This window comes from Pleuronectes platessa, chromosome 7 (genome assembly GCF_947347685.1).
Source record: "Pleuronectes platessa chromosome 7, fPlePla1.1, whole genome shotgun sequence".
NCBI lineage: Eukaryota > Metazoa > Chordata > Actinopteri > Pleuronectiformes > Pleuronectidae > Pleuronectes > Pleuronectes platessa.
In genome coordinates, this window is record NC_070632.1 from 2,514,587 (window position 1) to 2,534,592 (window position 20,006).

General features: G+C 43.0%; 1 protein-coding gene across 10 annotated transcripts; it reads right to left on the reverse strand.

Annotated features, from left to right (window-relative positions):
- Positions 1-7,078: 7,078 nt before the first annotated feature.
- Positions 7,079-19,838, reverse strand: LOC128443974 (putative uncharacterized protein DDB_G0271982). 10 transcript variants are annotated; one of them, XR_008339102.1, is made up of 10 exons: positions 17,474-17,522; positions 17,080-17,174; positions 16,114-16,310; positions 14,520-15,486; positions 10,033-10,227; positions 9,822-9,896; positions 9,581-9,735; positions 9,039-9,249; positions 8,143-8,811; positions 7,079-7,882 (listed from the first exon to the last, which is right to left on the reverse strand). XR_008339102.1 is itself a non-coding variant. In XM_053426233.1 (9 exons), the coding sequence occupies exons 7-9, from the start codon at positions 9,090-9,092 to the stop codon at positions 7,709-7,711; spliced, it is 897 nt and encodes a 298-aa protein (XP_053282208.1). In that variant the 5' UTR covers positions 9,093-9,249; positions 9,581-9,735; positions 9,822-9,896; positions 14,520-15,486; positions 16,114-16,310; positions 17,080-17,174; positions 17,474-17,522; the 3' UTR covers positions 7,079-7,708. The 10 variants fall into 10 exon arrangements, 5 of the variants coding, with proteins under 5 accessions (XP_053282208.1, XP_053282209.1, XP_053282211.1 ...); XR_008339100.1 differs by having other exon boundaries at positions 9,822-10,227; XR_008339104.1 differs by lacking the exons at positions 10,033-10,227; positions 17,474-17,522 and adding an exon at positions 17,393-17,462.
- Positions 19,839-20,006: the final 168 nt, after the last annotated feature.

Consider the following 20,006-nt stretch of genomic DNA (forward strand, 5'->3'; position numbering starts at 1 on the left):
TGCCTGTCTGTCGGTCCGCGTGTCTCCGCAGGCTCGTCAACTCTCCGCAGACGCAACAGCCCGCGTCCCTGCGGAGCGGAGCATGAGCCCCCGCTGCTCGGCCGGATTCACCCGCAGACGGAGCCTCACCTCGGCCGCTGCGTGCGCGGGCGTGTGACCGATCGAAGCGACGGAGGAATGTCGGGCAGACACGGGCTTCACCGGGCTTCACCGGGCTCCCTTCGCCGTCCCGCGGGCGGTTAAACACGCGGCGGGATCATCGCAGGCGGGACGCGGCAGCCCGGAGCACGACAGCGCCGCAGTGATCGCTCCGCGGCTCCGGCCTCATCTGATCTCGGACATCGTGACAACTGTTGCCCGGTGCGAGCGCCGCAGGATCCCGGTCCGTGTCGGAGCCGCGACGAGATTTAAAAAAAACAACCCGGGTGTCGAACAGAAACAACGGCGTGTCCGCTCCGGGGCTCCCCGAGCAGCGGTGGCCTCCTCCCGGGGATCGGGGTCGCAGTGATGCCGCTCCGCTCCGCCGCTGCTGCCGCTGCTGCTCAGACAATGGAGCCGCTCAGCGCGCAGCCTCGGATCATAAACACCGAGGACAGGAGGCAGAGCTGGGAGGAGACCAGCCCCCGAGCCCCCGGAGCCCGGAGCAGCTGCCCCACTTGACAGCCACCGTTCCACCTAAAGCACACATCTTATCATTTAAAACGTTTATTATTAGACTGTGCAATCTGGCATAATGATAAAGATTAGTAGATTCAAAATGATAAAACTCTTAAATCTTAAACACACATGTTTATAGCTTTTTACCCCCGAGTTCTGACCCTTTACTGTATTAATAATTTTTAATATGTTTTATTTAACCTTTCATTTGACCCTTTAATAATCTATAACAAGTTTTTTGGGGGTATTTGGGTTTTAACATTATGTGATCTTCAAATTACTTTTAATTTTGTCCCATTTTGTACACTAACATTTACACATTGTTAAGCACCTAGTTGCAGTTGAAGGAAGCATAACGTGTATTATTGTAATATTTATATATCATAGTCCCGTCACAGTGAGAAGGTTCCCCTGTAGAGTTGCTGTGTGTCTCTGGATGTTGGACCTGTCCAGGATGTCCCTGCCTCTGCTCCAGCCCCCCCCCCCCCCCTGTGATAAGCAGTACAGAAGATGGATGTTTCTGTCAGTGAACCCCTCAGCTCTGTCAGTTGTGGTCTGGGTTGTGTGTCTGTGATGCAACATGGCTCCAGGTGTGGAGAGGAACTGTCTGAACAAGTAGGATGAAGATAAATGCAGCACAGTGGTGGTGGTCAGGGGCCCCCACCCGCTTCAGGGGACTGGATGAAGATTCATACACCGGTGAGACCTGCCCACTTCTCTTAGAGCTGACCTTTGACCTCCAGCAGCATCACGGAGTCGATGTAAATGAATCAGGTTGGAAGATCAAGCTCACGATTTCAGTGTGTGGTCGTTTTAAACTGAAACGTGAGCATGTCAGGGCTTCTTCTAAACTCCTAACTTCCCCTGATCAGTCGAATATTGCATTGTGTGTGTGTGAGGAGGAAGGTGCTGAGTCATAACCTCTGTGACTTCAGCTGGACGACCTCATAAGGGTGACGGTGATGTCTCCTCACACATGAGCTGGGTCACATGAAGAAGGGATGGCCGAAGCCTCTACCCTCTCAGCCTCTTCCTTCTTGGACCAACGTGTCAACAAGCTTCTTCATCTGGAGCGAGAACATAAGGAGCCACATTAGCCCACATCGAGTATTCATATTTAAATGAACATATAATTGGTTTCTCACTTTCTGGTTTTCGTTGTAGCAGAGATAAAAAAAAGAGAAGCAAGCAGCAGACGGCCTCAGAGGAGAGGAGGCTCAGGGTGACTTCAGGTGAACTGGGTCCAAACAACAGCTGATCAGTACTTTGTTAAATTCAGAATCTGTACTGACACCTAGGACCATGTCTGTTGGATCATTAGCAGCGAACACAATTATTAAATGATGAGCTTTGCACATTGAGCCGACCGGTAACACGACGGCTGGTGTTGCTTCCCAAGTGTGTCCTCCGGAGACGGACGTGCCAAAATCAATTAGTTTGACCCTGAGGGGCTCATTCTGGTCAACCAGCATTATATTATCTGAGTGAACCACTCTATACGCTTCAGGAAGTCAGAGCCTGTGAGCGACTGCAGAGGGAACATTAGTGCTGGGTTCAGGTTCCACTGAGACGAGTGCACGCTTCAACACATCAACAGAGATATCTACAGGTCGTTAGGTGATAGAAGTGTCTTAATTAGACCAGTTGATAAATGATGAACTCTTCAGGACATGGTACGATCCACGTCACTGCAGCAGCTTCTGACTTGTTGCTGTGGTTTGTGATGGAAATTCATCTTGAGATTTGAAATAATGAAATTCTCAGACTGGAGTTGCCATTGAGTCTTTATAACAGTAAGCTCTGCAGAGTTTACACAACAAGCACGGGTGCTCAAGATGGAACAACTGGCTGCAAGTTCACAGAAGCCAGAACTTATACAAAAAGGGCGTTTCATAAGACATGATATGAAAAAGAAAAGAAGACATGAAAGACATGAGATTCATCCTCTGTCTCATCTGCTGTGTCCTTCCGTCCCTGGTGCCAATTAAAAGAAAAACATCACCAAATAAGGGTTCCATCCTGTCAGGTAGACAGCATCACAGCAGTGAGACACCTAGGAAGGGGATTTCCAATACCTTAGACACTGGTCAGTGATATTTTCCATTACAGGTTCTCAATGGAAAATATACAACAGGTCTCATGGTTAATTGTCTCATATTTTTTGTCTCATTTTCTGCAATGAAATCTAAGGAGTTGCTTTTCAAAAGGTTTTAACTGTAACCTGCAGGGTTGTGGAATAGTGACCTTTTATTTTATTTTGTGTGCCAACTATTTTCTGACTTGTGTATAACACCCCCCACCCCCCTCACTTCCAGGCATCCAGCCAGACCACCATACTGTCGTCATTAACAGGTTATGCGCCGATTTTTCCGCCATATGTTAAATTATTGGGATTACAGGCTCACATGTTTTGTTTGGGATTACTCTGTCTAATCCTGCGCGTGCATGTGTGCGTGTGTAATTAGGTTGTTTTTATTCCGTTGGGCTCTTTGTGTCTTCACAGTCTGTGGCTCTCGTACAGTCGCTCACTTCCTGATAAGGTGAGGCCCTCACTTCACCAGGTATTAATCTGTCCTGCTGGAGCGACAGCAGGTCCATAAATGGTCTCGTCTCCTCACACGCGGTGAGAAACGTCCTCACACAGTTTATGTATAAATAAAAGACAACAGGCAGAAAACACAGAAGACCACAGGGCTGCGAATCGGTTGTCTGGTGATTTATTTATCCTAAAATAAACAGTGACTCCGAAGGTTTCACATAAATTTATAATAGACACTATTTCTACATTACAATCCAGACCAGAAGTGTTTGGACGGGGAAGACATTTATTTTTGTTCTTCACATTCAATCTAAAATAAATAAATACATTTTACGTGAATATAGACAAAACTGTGCAGGAGATGAATCCAGTTTAACACAAATGAATGTTTGTTCAGAAATCACAGTAGAGCAGCAAAACTCACAGCCAAGCAGAATTTTGTAAAGACTCCAACATTCAACCTGAAGAACTGGACTAATCAATCTGAATAGATGATAAAACGTAATTAGTAAATCATTTAGCGATAAGAATAAATTCCTCTGGCAGAGGTTCATCCTCCACCAGATTAACACGCAGACGTCTTTTCAGCTCTTTGATCCGGATGCTGCAGCGTTTCAGGGAAAACAAAGCTGTGGCATCAGAATCCATTTGTGAGCAGCTGAAGCAAAGCTAAGTCGTGAGAAACACCCAAATATTTAAGGTATATGCAGCAATCCTGAGATTAAATTCAATACTTTTCAAGATCCTTCTAATATTTTTCAAGACCCCAGCGCCACTAGGAGCTGTAACCGGTTACATCAGCGACACTAGTTTGAGATTTCTAAATTAAATGAAGTTTGCCAGCACTGTATCAACACAACAGAATTCAGATAGACCGGGAGGGAATAAAACTCAAAAGAATAAATTGAGATATCAAGCCAAAAGGCACAATTTATTTATAACAATAACATGCCCACTCACTCACTCACTCACTCACTCACTCACTCACTCACTCACTCACTCACTCACACATGCACACAACAGTGTTCCCCACAGGATTTGTAGAGATCATGGTGGATGGACCCTGGACCCTCTTGGAAGAGGATGTAGTACATTTTAAAGTAAAGATGCATCAATCTGGTCCATTTTGAGAGACAGATTAAGAGGCTAGATTGAAATTAATATGGCAGTCAGAATCTACTGGTGGTGTGAGAAACACTGCACAGACACACTGAGCAGTCAATGGTTCAGTCAACTCTGCAATAGGCACTTTTATAATACTTTAAATAATAAAACTATTTTGCAGACCGCAACGCCGCTTGAACACCAGGTATGTTTTTGTTTTGCACTGTTGTGAGGACTAGAATAAATGAATTAATTTATAAATAAACTTTGAACAACTTTTGATGAATATGCTATTCACATCGGGAAAAATCAACACATCTATAAGCTATTTTAGTTTGTGGCTTCATTGTGGAAGGTTGATGTGTAGTTCCTGTTATAAGCAGGGTGTTGGTTGGGACTCTTGTTTTGAGGGGGGGCTCTAACGGAACGGGGTTTTGTCGAGAGAGAAGTTTTGAAGTTTGAAGGAAAATAGACGTGTGTGATGTCCTGATTCAATAACCATCTCTCGGGTCATGTTTCGGCTGAGGCCTCCTGACAGTATAAGACAGGGGTCGGCAACCTTTACTATCGAAAGAGCCATTTTGCCCCCTCTTCCCCCAAATAACATGTGTCTGGAGCGGCAACACATGTTTGATAACAAAGCTTATAAAGTTTTATATAATGTTACACGCACACACCAAACCAGTGCTACATGTAAACATCAGTCACCCACAACTCACAACATCACTCTGCTCACCGGGGAGCAGATGTTGGGGGAGTAAGGTGCCTTGCTCAGGGGCACTAGACAGGGTAGGGAGAATCCTCTTGGATTTTTGGACAGATCAATTCAGGTTCGTCTTTTTGTTGTTTCTCGAACCAGAGACGAACCAGAGACCTTTTCTGCCCATAGTCCAAGTTTCTGCCACTAGACCACCGCCTCTTTTTTTTTTATGAGTAAAGTTGGTGAACGTGCTTCTAATGGACGTGTGAAGTTTCACGTGTCCTCCTGTCGCGGCTGGTTAAAGTCAGCGGACGTGATTTTAAAAGATGTTCTTGTTGTTGTCGATGATCAGGTTCATTCATCGGAGAATGAAAACGATCCAGATGCTCATCACAGAACGGGTGTGTTTGTTTTTCATAGTTTCTGTGAAATCAACAGAGGATCTGTCCTAAGTGTGTCGAGTGTGTTGTCCACGTGACACGTGTCGAGGCAAATCTGGAAAACTAACTTAACATCTCCATTGTCGAACAACGTGTTGTGTATTTCTTCTCTTCTGTCAGATTTCTGCGTGCTTTGCTGGAGCTGTGTCAGTCAGATGAGTAAATAAAGTTCCCTGTCTAACTATGACAACTCTGGCAAGTTATAATAGTGATAAATAATAATAAAACTATTTATATTTTTTTGTATTTTAAATGATCGTTTTAAATGCGATTAAAGTTTAATAAGAAAAACAACCGTTTATGTGAAATCCTCACAAACCTGATCTGCTTCCACTGTTCCAGCCTCTAATGCAGGGGGTTTTCAACCAGGGGTCCGCGGCCCCCTGGTGGTCCGCGACGGCATTACAGGGGGTCCGCAAAATTAACTTTGATATTTCAACACATTTCCAGATTACTCTTGAATATCGTGAAAAATATCTAAAATAAGAAAAATATGTCTAAAACAAAATAAGGTGATGAGGGGAATATTGAAACTGGCTTGGGGCTAGAAACTGCCAGTATTTCCCCCTGTGCATGCGTGTTAAAGGGAGATGTAGGAGAGCGGTTGACCTAGGTAGAAAAACTCTCAGGAGGTGTTGGAGATGTAGTTTGTGTGATGGGAATTTTTTATTTTCACAAAAAGACGGCCCAAAAGGGCAGAATTGATAATGAAAATATAAAAAAAAGAGCGAAAAACAAATACTTTGTAATAAGTCAAAAATAAATTGGCATAATAGCCAAAACAATTAATTGCAATAACATTCAACTTTACCACGTTCGCTGGTTGAGAAACAATTTCTTAGGAGACTTATAACACTTATGTCTATCCAGTAGCAGTTCTCCCAACAGAATGAATAGACACGCTTAAATCGGGCCTAAGCACACCCCTACAATTTGCACAAACCATGATTGTTATTGAGCACCGTCACTTTAACGTTCTCTCAACATGCCAGCTACACATCTGTACATTTAATTCATGAACGTTATATATTGAGGTACATATGGTTCTGAGATGGGTACAACTACAAACTGCATTTTAATTTTGTTTTCAATTCTTAAGCACTGAAAATCAACCATTTTTGTTGTTTTTTATACAGATTTTTCTAGATTTGTTAAGTAGATATATCTAGATTTGTTTGAGGTTTTTAAGTAAAACCAACATGGAAAACCAAATGTTAAATCTTCCTTCTATCCACATGCAGGCACAAACACACACACCCACACGTAGGCACATCAGTGGGCCGCGGATTACTTTCTAGTCAGAATGGTGGTCCCCCGGACAAAACCAGTTGAAAACCCCTGCTCTAATGCATGAAGAGCTCCATGAATCATGTGTGTGTGTGTAGGTTGTCCTGGTTGCTGTGGGATCATACTCGTTGCTGGGTGTTACTGTGAGATGTTTGATTTTACTTAAGAAACATATCATAATTATTTGTTCCTGCTTAAAACTAAAATCCTCAACGTTCCAAAAGTTTTACACGAAGTTTCGATCACGTCCTTTCTCAAAGCTTTGAAGTTAGCATCAGCATGTCTGTGCTGCCCTCTGGTGGACAACAGTAAAAACTCCACACATTTATTAATTTAATTTTAGTGGCACAATGACAAACTGTTCATTTAGCAGTAAAGACAAAAAGATAAATAATTGTCCTTTTTCATACAGCTTCTCACTGAAACACGACACATTATTTACCTCGTAAAAACATTTGACCACATGGAAATTGTAATATACACAATTTATTCATTTTATACATAAACAAACTCATCTTAACTGAGCTGCTGCTTTAAGGTGAAAAAGTTGCATCATTTTAAGATTTGTTCGGAACTTCAGAACAAAAGACATTGGGTCTGATGCTCCCACTGGATACGACACAGTGGACACAACATGGAGGTGTGGGGCCGTCGGAGAATATAAGGAGATCTAGCTCCGGATTTCAAAGAGAAAACAGGGGTACCACTCTCTCCCCCTCCTACTTCCCACCTCCTCCTTCTCCTCTCTCTCCAGTTGCCTTTTCTTTTCCTGCTTCTCCATTTCTATCTTCTCCTTCTTCTCTCTCGCCAGCTGCTCTATCTTCTCCTTCTTTTCTCTCTTCTTCACTTCTTCGCTCTTCGGCCCCTCCTTCTTCTCTCTCTCCAGTTGCTTTTTCTTTTCCTGCTTCTCTGTTTCTATCTTCTCCTCCTTCTCCTTCTTCTCTCTCTCCAATTGCTTTTTCTTTTCCTGCTTCTCCGTTTCTATCTTCTCCTCCTTCTCCTTCTTCTCTCTCTCCAGCTGCTTTTTCTTTTCCTGCTTCTCCGCGTCTTTCTTCTCCTTCTTCTCCTTCTTCTCTCTCTCTCCAGTTGTGGTTGCTTCTCCTTTATGGCATTCACATTGTTCAAGTATTTAGTGAAGGTGGCACTCTCATAAACCTGAAACACAACATAAGTGTCAACATTTTGTTCCTCAAAGTCTAAACATGAAAAAAACGTATAATCCATATCATTAAAGGACCCATCGTATGAAAATTCCACTTTTGTAGTGCTTCTACATGTTATTTTGGGTATCTGGCATGTCTACGTCCCAAAAATGTTATATACACTTGGCCAGATACCCAAATTAACGTGTAGAAGCACAACAAAGTGGAATTTTCATAATGTGTCCCTTTAAGATCTAAAATGATCTGATGTACCTGAGGCTTAGGGATCTGCAGTAACAGGCTCTGCTTTTCTTTCTCCAAATCCGAAATCCGATTCTTTCTCCTCGCGAGCCCTTCTATCAGATACTCTTTCTCCTGTTGGCTTCTCTCCTCTTTGCGGAGACTTCTGTTCAGCTTCTCCTTCAGAGCTGCACATTTCACCTTCAAGTCACATTCGACCTTCTGGCTCTCCAACTGATGGAGATGAAGCTCAGAGGTCAGGGAGATGTTTTCCTGCACCTTCTCATTCATCTTCGTCTTCATAGCTTCCATCTCCTTCTTCAAGTCTCTCTCTCTGGCTTTTGATATGTTGACAAACGTCAACATGTTGACACAGTCGCCTCTGATCTGATCCAGATGTAAGTCATTAGAGGCCTTGTGCTTCTTCAGAGTTGCGTTCTCAGCTAACAGCTGCCTCTTCAGAGCAGCCTGTACTGCAGCTTTAGCAGCGTTTACTGCAGCCTGTTTTTTCAGAGCAGCTTTCTCCGCCACATGCTTCAGTAGAACTGCGTTCAAATGATGCAGCTTCTTAAGAGCAGCGTTCACTGCAGCGAGCTCCTGGTTCTTCCTCCTTGTGTCCAGGTGGCTGAGGGCCTTCAGCAAATTGGTGACACCGTTCCCCTTATGTTGGGCAGCATCATCAGACTGCATCTGTCCAAGTGACTGAAAGACACAAATATACACGTCACATGTAAAACCCAGTCCCATCCTAACTTCAGATATATTCAAAGAGACAGAGCTGAATACGTTTTTGACATTTACACACTTCTGATTTTAGAATCTGTTAAGCTACTGTAAGGTCAACGAAATAAAAGACAATTATGCTTTGAAGAGGTTTAAAACTAAAAACAGTTTAACCTAAAGTTTCTCTTGATTAAAACCAAACCTACTTTGTTTCCTGAGCAGTCGATCATCTCCATTTCAGATAAACTCAGTTGATTCATTCTAACAAAGTTCGTTGAGAAGTATTTATGAATGTTGAACTGCTGATGTTGTCTATCGCTGTTGAAGGACTTTGTGAGGATTCCTGTGTAGCTGTCGTCTACACCTGGATGTTGAGATTGTGTTTTCTCCTTTATATGCAAGACAAATGGCTATGATCTGGAATTTAGAGGTGAATCATAGAGAAAAACTACAAAGGGTTAGGGGTTATCAAAGGACTGTTGTTTGTATTATAGGACTTTGAATTGAAAGAAATACTTTTACACTATATTAAACTATAGAATATTATTTCTTTATATAAATTCAAATGGCATGTTGAGCCATTTTGCCACGCCCTCTGAAAATTCCTCCAGAATACGTAAATGTTCACCACTTTCAAATTTTCTGCAAATTTTGGTAAGAATTTGAGCATGTTGAAGCCCTCAAAAAGCCAATTCATTTGCCTGGAAAAAAAATGAAAATAATAATTACAATTTCGATAGACACTCACCAGGTCTCACTCTGTTCGGTGCTCCGGCCCTGATACCCTGGACACAGTCACGTCCTCACATTGGTCCTCACCAGGGCCGCTCCTTCCTACAGGCGACATAGGCGGTTGCCTAGGGCGCCCCTCAGAGGGGGCTACTAACACCATCATAGACCTTTCTGGGTACCACCAAGATAAAGGATTTAATATAAGAAGCCATATGATGCTCTCATTAGTTTGTGACATTCCACAGGCAAATACTCACAACATCAGGCATCAAGTCCATTGGCAGGTTGTCATCCGCCCTTCTAGAAGTGGTTGTGGTTCTTGTTGCTACCGACTAAAATAAACAGTAAAGAAGTTTTGAATGTCTAAAATGTGCTGTAATAAACAACACATTACATAACTTGCAGAAATAAAAAACTAAAATGTGACATTTAATCACATATTTATATTGATACATCAATCTTATACACCTTAAATTATTGTTGGTCAATGATACACATATCCTTTGAAGATGAGCTGGAAAGGTGAAAATGGTTGGCACAACACCATCTTTAAGCCGGACAGTCGGCCCCGCCCTGTCAAAGTCCTCTCTCCTGAAGAGGCGGCAAAACGGTCCCTTCTTAGGGCAACCTCCCACATCCTTCTCCTCTCTCCCTAACCCTAACCTTAAAAAGTGAGAAATGTACCCAGATATATAAATTATTGTCAACATTTTCATCCAATTTCTATATTACTACAATAAACATTTGTTCATTTTCAGTCACCAAAAAAATCTGAACTCCAGTTTTTGATGTGTCAAGCTGCTAAGAGCACATTTCTCAGATATCAACAATGACTGTGCACCAATAAAACCCTCCCACCTTGTTCTTCACACATTGTATTGGAAGCTTCACGTCATGTTTTTGACGTGGTTTTCTCACAGCCAGAGGTTCTGTTTATCCTGAAGAATGGCAGAATCTGAGGGAGAGGTTTAACCTCAGGAGTCGTCGGCCTCTCCAGTACATCCAGGCTCTGAGGGAGGCCAACTGGAACCAGCCCCACTGACCCCCTGCCCAGCGCCCAGTTACCAAAGGATCCTGATATCTCAAACCAAAACCAGAGGCTGGATCCCACCGGCCGACCCCGGTCTGCACCACTGAGAAACCACCCAACAACTGAATCCAACCTAGAGGTTCCTCTTCTCACCTTCCAGAGCCAAAAGAAAGAAACGCGTCCCACCACTCAGAGGTCAGAGCAACACGCCAGTCAACTGTGGGCTTCATTTAAAAGGCCCGTCTGAAGTTTCCAGTCCAGGCATTCAATTTGCTTTGACTGTTCCCACGTCACATAAAACTCAATCCTCAACAGTGATGCCAGTAACGCGTTAATCTAATCTGACCACTTTTTTCAGTAACGAGTAATCTAACGCGTTACTATTTCCAAACCAGTAATCAGATTAAAGTTACTTGTCCAAGTCACTTTGCGTTACTATTTTGGTATTTGTGGTTAAACCACTGGGCACGTGCCGCGGCTGGGGGAGCTTACAATGCTGGTCAGGTCAAACCCAATGGAAACATCTATGGCACACATCAAGCTCTGCTGCCAGTCGGCACCCGACCTGCCTCCACTTCTGAACAGCACAGCAGCCGGTTTAAACCATCTTCTGGTCAGAAGCAAGAGACCGTACCTCCGTCAACTGGGTATCAAACCCAAACGGGATCCTCTGACTGAGGAAAACCCAGCTACACAAAACTTTTACTCAATATGGAAGATGACCTGGATGAAGGTCCTGGACCAACTGATTATCTTGCAGCTCCGGCTCGAACACCACTTTACGATGGTAACGCTGGACAGAACATGGCAGAGAAGCTCGTTAGAAATCCCAGTCCACTGTCTCGGTCTATGAATCCAATGAGACCAGATCAACAATCGGGTCCACTTGGCCCCACTAACCCCAACAGCCCTGTTTACGTCCGACCTCCCATCATGGACAGTGAACTAGACCCATATGCATCTAATCCTCAAAACCAATGTAACCTGAGCAGCTGCAGGCCTCTGATGTAGTTCCTCAACAGGCTAACGTGGCTTCATACGAGGACACGAGCGCTGGACAACGTCCTGTCCTGTGGCATCGAGCCGAGACCCGAGACCCGAGCACTGAGCACGCTAGTGTGAATCCACCAGTTTATCAACTTCCCTTCCAACAAAATACAGCTCCCCACGACCCTCAGCAGTTCCAGGTCCATGAGCAGCCCCAGGTGGGTGTCTAGTAAAGCACCTCCCCCCCCGCCTGCGGCTCAGCGCTTCCTTTCAAGGGATGAACCAATTGTGTAACGGGACCAATTGCAGGGTTTCCCCCAGTGCTTTATAGGCCTGGCGGGCCGCCAGGCTTTTCTCCCCCCCCGCCAGGCTAAGCGTCGCTTGTTTATTTATAAAAAAAAAAAAAAAAATGTTATGCACCAGAAACATGATACCAAAGACGGCATTGCGCTTTTAACCGCATCTGGTGATACGGTTGAAACCGCAATGGCGACATCTTATGGTCAGTATGTGAACCCATAAGGCAGGGGTGTCCAAACTACGGCCCGCGGGCCATCTGCAGCCCACCATCCATTTTAAATTGGCCCGCCTCCAAAAACAAAACAAAAAAAAAATTATTAAAAAAAATTTTTAGTAGCACTTTAAAGCACTTAATTATAGCACTTTGTAGTTTAGGTCTATTTTTGAAGATACCGTACTTTCTTGATTCTTGTTGTCCTGGGTTTGTACCCTTGAATGCACTTATTGTAAGTTGCTATGGATAAAAGCGTCAGCTAAATGAAAGGTAATGTGATGGACTATGGCCCACTGTGTTGCAGCTGTCCCTCGGAACGTAGCTTCCCCCCCGTCCACTCCAGGGCAGGTGGGCGTGGCGCCGTGAGTGGCCCGGACCTTCGTATTTTTTTCTATATGTGGCCCTCGGGATAAAAAGTTTGGACACCCCTGCCATAAGGTAAGAGGTCAGGTGTATTTTCCATCACCTGAAACTCCAAAACCACGACCTGTCTCTACCACGCAACAACTTTCGCAACAACTTTCACGCGACATGTCACGGAGAAAGGGTCAAAAAGCCTTGGACTCTTTCTTTTTCCGGAGTCGGGGGAGCACTGGAGGAGACGATGAGTCCGCTCGTTCACCCCCAGGCCAAGCGGAGAGCATCGCCAGCGAGCCGCGGCTCGATGAGGCAGAGCCAGAGCTAGTTAGCGCGGATGTTAGCGCGTCAGATGTTAGCATTTCGGATGTTAGCGCGTCAGATGTTAGCGCGTCGGAGCAGCCTGCTTCGAGCCGCGATGGGAAACATCGAAGTAGCGGATTTAACCCAAAGACCTCAGGAACAGGCTGCAGAGGAAAGCCTAACTGCCTGCCTCCGTATAAAAATAAATGGTCCCTCTGTGGCTGATCTTGACTACAGTAAGGCTCTGGAGGAGTTCTTTCAGAAGCCGAGACGGATCACTTGCAGTGATCCAACCTGCTCCCTCTGCAAGAAGTAAAAGAGGTCACACAGCATACCTCTTCAGGCCCTGAGTTCCCTGTTCCCCCTTGGCCATGTTTGCACTTTTTTATTTATGTTAATTTATTTTACTTTTAAATGTTACCACAAATGGCTTGTTTTTTTATATTCACTTAGATTTTACTTGAAAACGAATTGATTATATTTATTTTTATTTTATTTATTATTTTTTGTGTTTGTAAACTGTATTATGTAATATTAATAAGTATTGTTAATAAATGTCTTACAATAACAATTGTCATAATTTCAAAATTCCTGTCAACTTTTAACATTTTTTTTTTTACAAAAACACGGTCGGCCGCCGGTCGGCTTCTCTAGCGGCCTGCCACCAGGGTTAGCAAGTTTTCTGGGGGAAACCCTGAATTGTGTAACTGAATTGTTGTGGTGCATGGAGGGTTTTCTTTCTATTAAAGTGTCTTTTCTTTACGTTTGTGCTCCTGTCGTTGTTAATGAGGACCGATCCCTGGCTCTGTTTCACTGTTCTATGGAGACATTATCTGATCAGTGCAAAGTTCCAAACATGTGATAGTTACTATTTGAGAATGTGTCTTTTTCAATATGGTGTTTGACAAGTTCAGACCTTTTCTTCATGCTAAGATAAGTAACCAAGAAACTAACGTCTTATTCTAGCTTTATCTTTAGCGTACAAACATATGGTATCAGCTTGTGAGGTGCTAATGTATTTCCCTAAAGACATTCATACACATTCTTCTTTGTTAAATGTAAAAACATTTATTTTTCATGATCACAAACCGAACCTTAAGCTGCTCTCGTGTCTTGATCAAATCCGTTTGACCTTGTGTCAAAGATGATCACGTTCGACTTGAAGTAGATATTCGGACCCGTGATGCACATGAGAAAACTGCTCTGCCTCAGTGTCGAGGTGGACGTGCAGATCTCAGGCTCGTGTTCAAAGGGATCTGGGATCAGAGAGCTCCAGCTGTGGGAGGTGGACTCGGCACAGAGGTGTGACGACTTCAAAGATTTAAAATACTCGCTGGTTCCATCAAATCATTACATATTTGTAGACTTCTCCTAATGCAGTGTCACTTCTGTGCAGGCAAACAACTGTCTGCTAGTTTTTCATCAACTTGATGGATACTGACGTTAAATGTGAAGTCAGGCTGGTGCAACGTTATACATCTCCTCCTCAGGCCCTGAGAGCCAAACTGGTAACTAGCTGCTTAAAGAACAGCTAATAACATCTTCAGATTTTTGATATCTGTAGTTTTGGTGAGCATCAACATTTTAAACAAAGTGCAAAGTTATATCACAAACCTCAACCTACGTCTTTGAACAAAACTCAAGCTCAGGGGTCCCTGTTGTAAATCAACATCTCAGAGGCACTGAGTGGAAGTCTGTGCTAACTGTAAGTCACTGGCATCAAAATGTCTGTAAGGTAACTGAAGTGTGTACGTTGTGTTTTACCTTCATCAGGAAACACTGTGGTTAACGATGATGCTGGTCTGTGGCTGGTTTTGACCGGTTTAACCTCATCACTTGTTTTACAAATGTTCTTTTTAGAGGAAGTAGTTTCTTTGAGCTTTCCTTGTTCCTCGTATCTTCTGTTGTGATCAGTAACCTTGGCCCCTCTCTGCACATGCACACTTTGAGTATGTGTGCACAGCGCTGCCTGGAGGACGAGGCTTTGTGCCCTGTGCTGTGATGGAACACCTGTGGAGGTTAAGCATTGCAGCAAATGACTGTTTAAACTAAAGTCTTGCACAATTAGGCAGCTTGTATAGCTTCAAGTGAAAGTGAGTGCTCATCATTACGATGGGGCTGAACACTAAAGGGCACAGCAGGGAGCAGGGATTTGCATAAAACATCAACAGCACAAAAACGACCACAGAGATAGGTTCTGGTTAAAATCAATTAAGATGAAATTTAAATGTGTGAACAGTTGTTTGTGGCCTTGTTTTGTTTCCTTGTGGTTAAAGCGAGACGTTTTCAAGCTACTAAAATAAATGTAATCTTGAGCCTCAGGTCTGTGAACACGGGCGAACCCAGATTAATGATTTATAATGTCCAAAAACAGCCGAACAAAGTAACAAGGCTTAGTCTTTCAGGAGAAATGTCCTGATCAAGGTAATACACCAACTTCTCTGATTCACATCAGTTCACTGTGCACAAGGAGAAGAACTCGGTGGATCCATCGGTCTGATCTTTGCCACTCTCTCCCCCTCCTACTTCCCACCTTCTCCTTCTCCTCATTCTTTTCTCGCTTCTTCTGTTCCTCGCTCTCCGTCTTGTCTTTCTTCTCTCTCTCCACTTGCTTTGTCTTTTCCTGCTTCTCCGTTTCTTTCTTCTCCTTCTCTCTCTCCAGTTGTACTTGCTTCTCCTTTATGGCATTCACATTGTCCAAGTATTTCGTGAAGGTGGGACTCTCATAAACCTGAAACACAACATAAGTGTCAACATTTTGTTCCTCAAAGTCTAAACATGAAAAAAAAGGGCAATCCATATCATTAAAGGACCCATCATAGGCCCATTTTACCACAGTTGATATGGTTCCTTGGGGTCTTAATGAAATGTCAGTAACATATTTTGGTCAAAATACAACACGGATAATTTAAAACAGCACCTTTTTACCCTGTCTAAAACAGCCCTCCTGATGACCTGTTTTGAGTGCAGTGAGCTAACGCTAGTGAGCTAACGCTGCAAGCTGCTGCTATAGACATCTAAGTGGGGGCGCATAAACTTGCCGATCGCTAACGCTAGCCGGGGAGCCGGAGCCGGTGAGATGATGGTGGGGGGGGTGGTCCAAGGCTATGAAGCGAGACTCCCGACATGGGCATGGTTGGAAAATGTCGACTTTTTGGTCGTAATCCCATTTGTCGCACTCTAGAGTATTGTTTGTGACATAGAGGAACCACAACATATCACAGGGAGTTGTTTTTTTTTCCAGAGTTTTCGGGATGGTAGACATGCCAGATACCCAAATAAACGTGTAGAAGCACTACAAAGTGGAATTTTCATAACATGTCCCCTTTAAGATCTAAAATGATCTGATGTAACGTACCTGAGGCTTAGGGATCTGCAGTAACAACCTCTGGTTTTCCTTCTCCAAATCCAAAATCTGATTCTTCTCCTCTCGAGCCATTCTACTAGATACTCTTTCTCCTTTAAGCTTCTCTCCTCGTTGAGGAGACTGCACTTCAGCTTCTCCTTCAGATGTGCACACTTCATCTTCCAGTCGTTTACGTCCTTCTGGTCGAACTTCAGATATAATCAAAGAGACAGAGCTGAATGAATTGTATACATTTAAAGATGTCTGATTTTAGAGTCTGTTAAGCTACTGTAAGGTCAACGAAATAAAAGACAATTATGTATTGAAGAGATGAATTATTCGTATTATGAAATCACTTCCAGACTTTAACACAATATTAAACTATAGAATATTATTTCTCTATATAAATTCAACAAACACACACACAAACATGCTCCCCCCCCCCCCCCCCATCTTCTAACTGTACTTTCATTTAAAAAATATAATGAAATAAAAGAGACACAGAAAATGGTCAAGGGCTTCATGTGCAGAAATATACATTTTGTATGTATTTGAGTTAGTTTGTATCTCCATCTTGTTGTGATGACATCATACTAATTTAAAGTGGATCTGATGAAAGCCCCTGAACAAATACTTCAAAGTAAAAAAGTATGTTTCAAAATGGCCACTAAATGCAGAACATCAGGCTTAATGTTGCGTTTCTCCAATTGCACCTGCGACTTTTTGTTTGTCTGGTCATGATACACATGTGTATCGCTTTTTCTTAAGATCGGTCAATGTGAACACGTTCCAGGGGTCTGGGGGGGGGGGAGTTGAGCCATTTTGCCACGCCCTCTGAAAATTCCTCCAGAGTAAGTAAACGGTCAACATTTTCAAATTTTGGTAAGAATTTGAGCATGTTGAAGTCCTCAAAAAGCCAATTCATCTGCCTGGAAAAAAATTAAAATAAGAATCCTTACAATTTCGATAAGCCCTCACCTGGTCTCACTCTGGTCGGTGCTCGGGCCCTGATACCCTGGACACAGTCACGTCCTCACATTGGTCCTCACCAGGGCCGCTCCTTCCTTTAAAAACTGCGTCCAGCAAAATAAAAAAGATAAGTTTACAGACATAACAGATTACAATGAGAGCTAAGAGCTACATCGCGCGGCAGTTCGTATATATTAAATGACACGGCGCTACCCGCTAGCTTAGCATAGCTGCTCGGCCGAACTGCTGTTGATAACATAAAACTGTGTGGCAAAATAACACTCTGGTTGTTAAAACACAATTAGTAGACAACAATACTAACAGACGATGCGTTAGCCCGCAGAAGAATAACACAACTGATGTGAAGAGCTGATGTCTATAAATAGCTGACGTTTATAAATACCTGTGTCGCAGATAAACCAACTTCGAACCACTTCCGGGGGAATTACACCTTGACCTCTAGTAATGATATATCCCTGAACGTCCCCAAGGGGGCGCTGTTGCATAGCTAAACAAAGTATGCATTTGTGGGGCAGAACATGCTGTAATAAACAACAAATTATATAACTTGCAGAAACAAAAAACTAAAATGTGACATTTAATCACATATTTATATTGATACATCAATCTTATACACCTTAAATTATTGTTGGTCAGTGATACACATACCCTTTGAAGATGAGCTGGAAAGTTGAAAATGGTTGGCACAACACCATCTTTAATCCGGACAGTCTGCCCCGTCCTGTCAAAGTCCTCTCTCCTGAAGTGCTCACTGCAGAGCAGTGTCCTGTCAGAGGGGTTGTGAGTTCTTCTTCTGTTGGTAGATGGTAGATGAGACAGTGTCCTCACTGGAACACAGACAGTTTTCATTTAATGTCTCGACAGCACGATGCCCGTGGGGAGGAGAGAGGTGTGTCCCAGTACCCTGTTCCTGGCGTGGCTGGACGTCCTGTCACGTGACCTGAGGCCCCCGGTCCTATTGGTCCGAGGAAACCAGGAGAACGTCCTCACCTTCTACTGCCAGTGAAATGTCTCCATAGCTGTGTCCCAGTTCAGGGTCGTGGGACACTCAGGCCCAACTGAAAAGAGACCGTCTGATTTCTGATCACCAGCTTGTCTCGTCCTCACCACTGGGACTCTGTCTTCAGCCCCTGAACTGGGACACAGCTCACGACTCCAGTGCACTTTCAATGAAGCAAATGATTAATCCTGACATTTTTAATCTTGTGTTGACTTTTCCTTGATGACATCTGATGATCATCTGGAGACATTTTGTGCCTGGTCCTTAAATGTATGGAACAAATTAATAAATCAAAAGAATCAGTTATTTTATTAAATATAATTGTTGAAATGAACATGATTATAATAATAAAAGGCTTTTTTATTATAAAGACTTATATTATGTGGTGACTGAACAGCTTCAGCACATTGTGCCTTGTTTAATTCTGGGAAACTTTAACTTTGTTCTCTGTCTCCTCTTGTCTCCTTTCATGTGAGTGTGTGTTTGTGTGTATGTGTGTGTATGTGAGTTACACTATGAAACGTGTGTATTTTCCAATTATAACAATTCTAAATGGTGTTAATCAATTATCTGTGTGCTGATTCAGACCAGTTCCACATATTTAACGTATAAATCTGTCCAGAGTTGTTGACTCATAATTCACAGATTCATCCATGTAGAATAAACACGTAGTTTAAAACTATTTGTTGTGTATTTGTACTTTTATATAAACACATACTTTAAAAACATGCTGTAGTGAAGCAGGCCACATTGTGACATGGCAGCCGCGCCTCAGACCCTGAATCCTTATCAGTGTCACAGGTGTTAGCAGACCTTGACCTTTGACCTTTACAGGGAGTTTCACATTTGTTTTTCCAGTTTGTTTATTCTGTATCAGACTCTACTGAAGTCACCTTAACCAGTTTGCTGCTCCACAATATATCGTTACTAGGGTGCGGGTATAATAATATGAATTGTTGCTTTGACGAGTGTCTGACTTCCTCTTCCCCAGATTCAGACTCATCCTGTTCTTAGTTCTTATTGAACCTGAGCCAGGATCAGACCTTTCTCACCGATTAAAACCAGTTTCACTCTTCACAGCCTACAAACCAGTGAAACCTCTGCCAGATCTGAGTGAGAGACGATTCCACTCACGTCTCTCACAGGTTCTTTGGTGCAGAACATTCATTCAACACTGATCTGTTGGACTCCTGCCTTACTGGACATTTGTCATTCCACAACAACCAGTCTGGCTCCCTCCCAGCAGCATCTGGGAGTTTTGTTCTGCTTAAGAAGAGTTTAAGAAAAGAGGAAGAGTTTCAGGGAGTCGTCAGCTTCTGTGTGTAAGTGTGATTGTTGTGTTGGAGCTAAAATGTTGCTTTGAAGAACTCATCACACAAGAAAAGGCCAATAAAATAAAATAAATATGAATAATATCACACAGATAATATAAAGGATTTAAATCTCATTGTTTTGAAGTTAAAATCCTTTGACATCTTTTCTGGAACTGAATCCTGTGACATGTGACATGTGACTGATGCAACTTCAGTGAATAAACAAACAGTGAGACTCTAAGGTGGTACAGACAGGAGCTCTCACTCTGCTAGTTGGAGTTTCTTACCTGAAAGGTTCAGTGTGAATGATTGAGATGAAACTAAAATAATCCTGGTGATGTTTCAAAAAATTGTAACGTAGAGCTGTTCAGCTTCTCGTTGATGGTGATGGAACTTCACAAAACATTGAACTACAGCAGGTTCATCAATTTCCTGGAAACATCCAAGTGTTGTTTTAAGACTATTTACATCGTGTTTCTTAATTTGCAGGTGTTTCTTCTTTTTGCATTTGTGTCACATGTGCAGTGTCTCACTTGAGAATAAAAATCTGCTCTGTTTTCCTGAATTAACAAGATCCTTTTCTCCTTAATTCCAAAAAAGTT

What these genes read in the sequence shown, in the direction of transcription:
- LOC128443974 (XM_053426234.1), bottom strand. Translation starts at nt 9,092, where the DNA reads ATGAATCAACTGAGTTTATCTGAAATGGAGATGATCGACTGCTCAGGA. An exon ending in TCGACTGCTCAGGAAACAAA is followed by an intron (nt 8,812 to 9,038) that starts GTAGGTTTGGTT and finishes TGTGTCTTTCAG; the next exon opens with TCACTTGGACAGATGCAGTC. An exon ending in TGCAGATCCCTAAGCCTCAG is followed by an intron (nt 7,883 to 8,142) that starts GTACATCAGATC and finishes GTTGTGTTTCAG; the next exon opens with GTTTATGAGAGTGCCACCTT.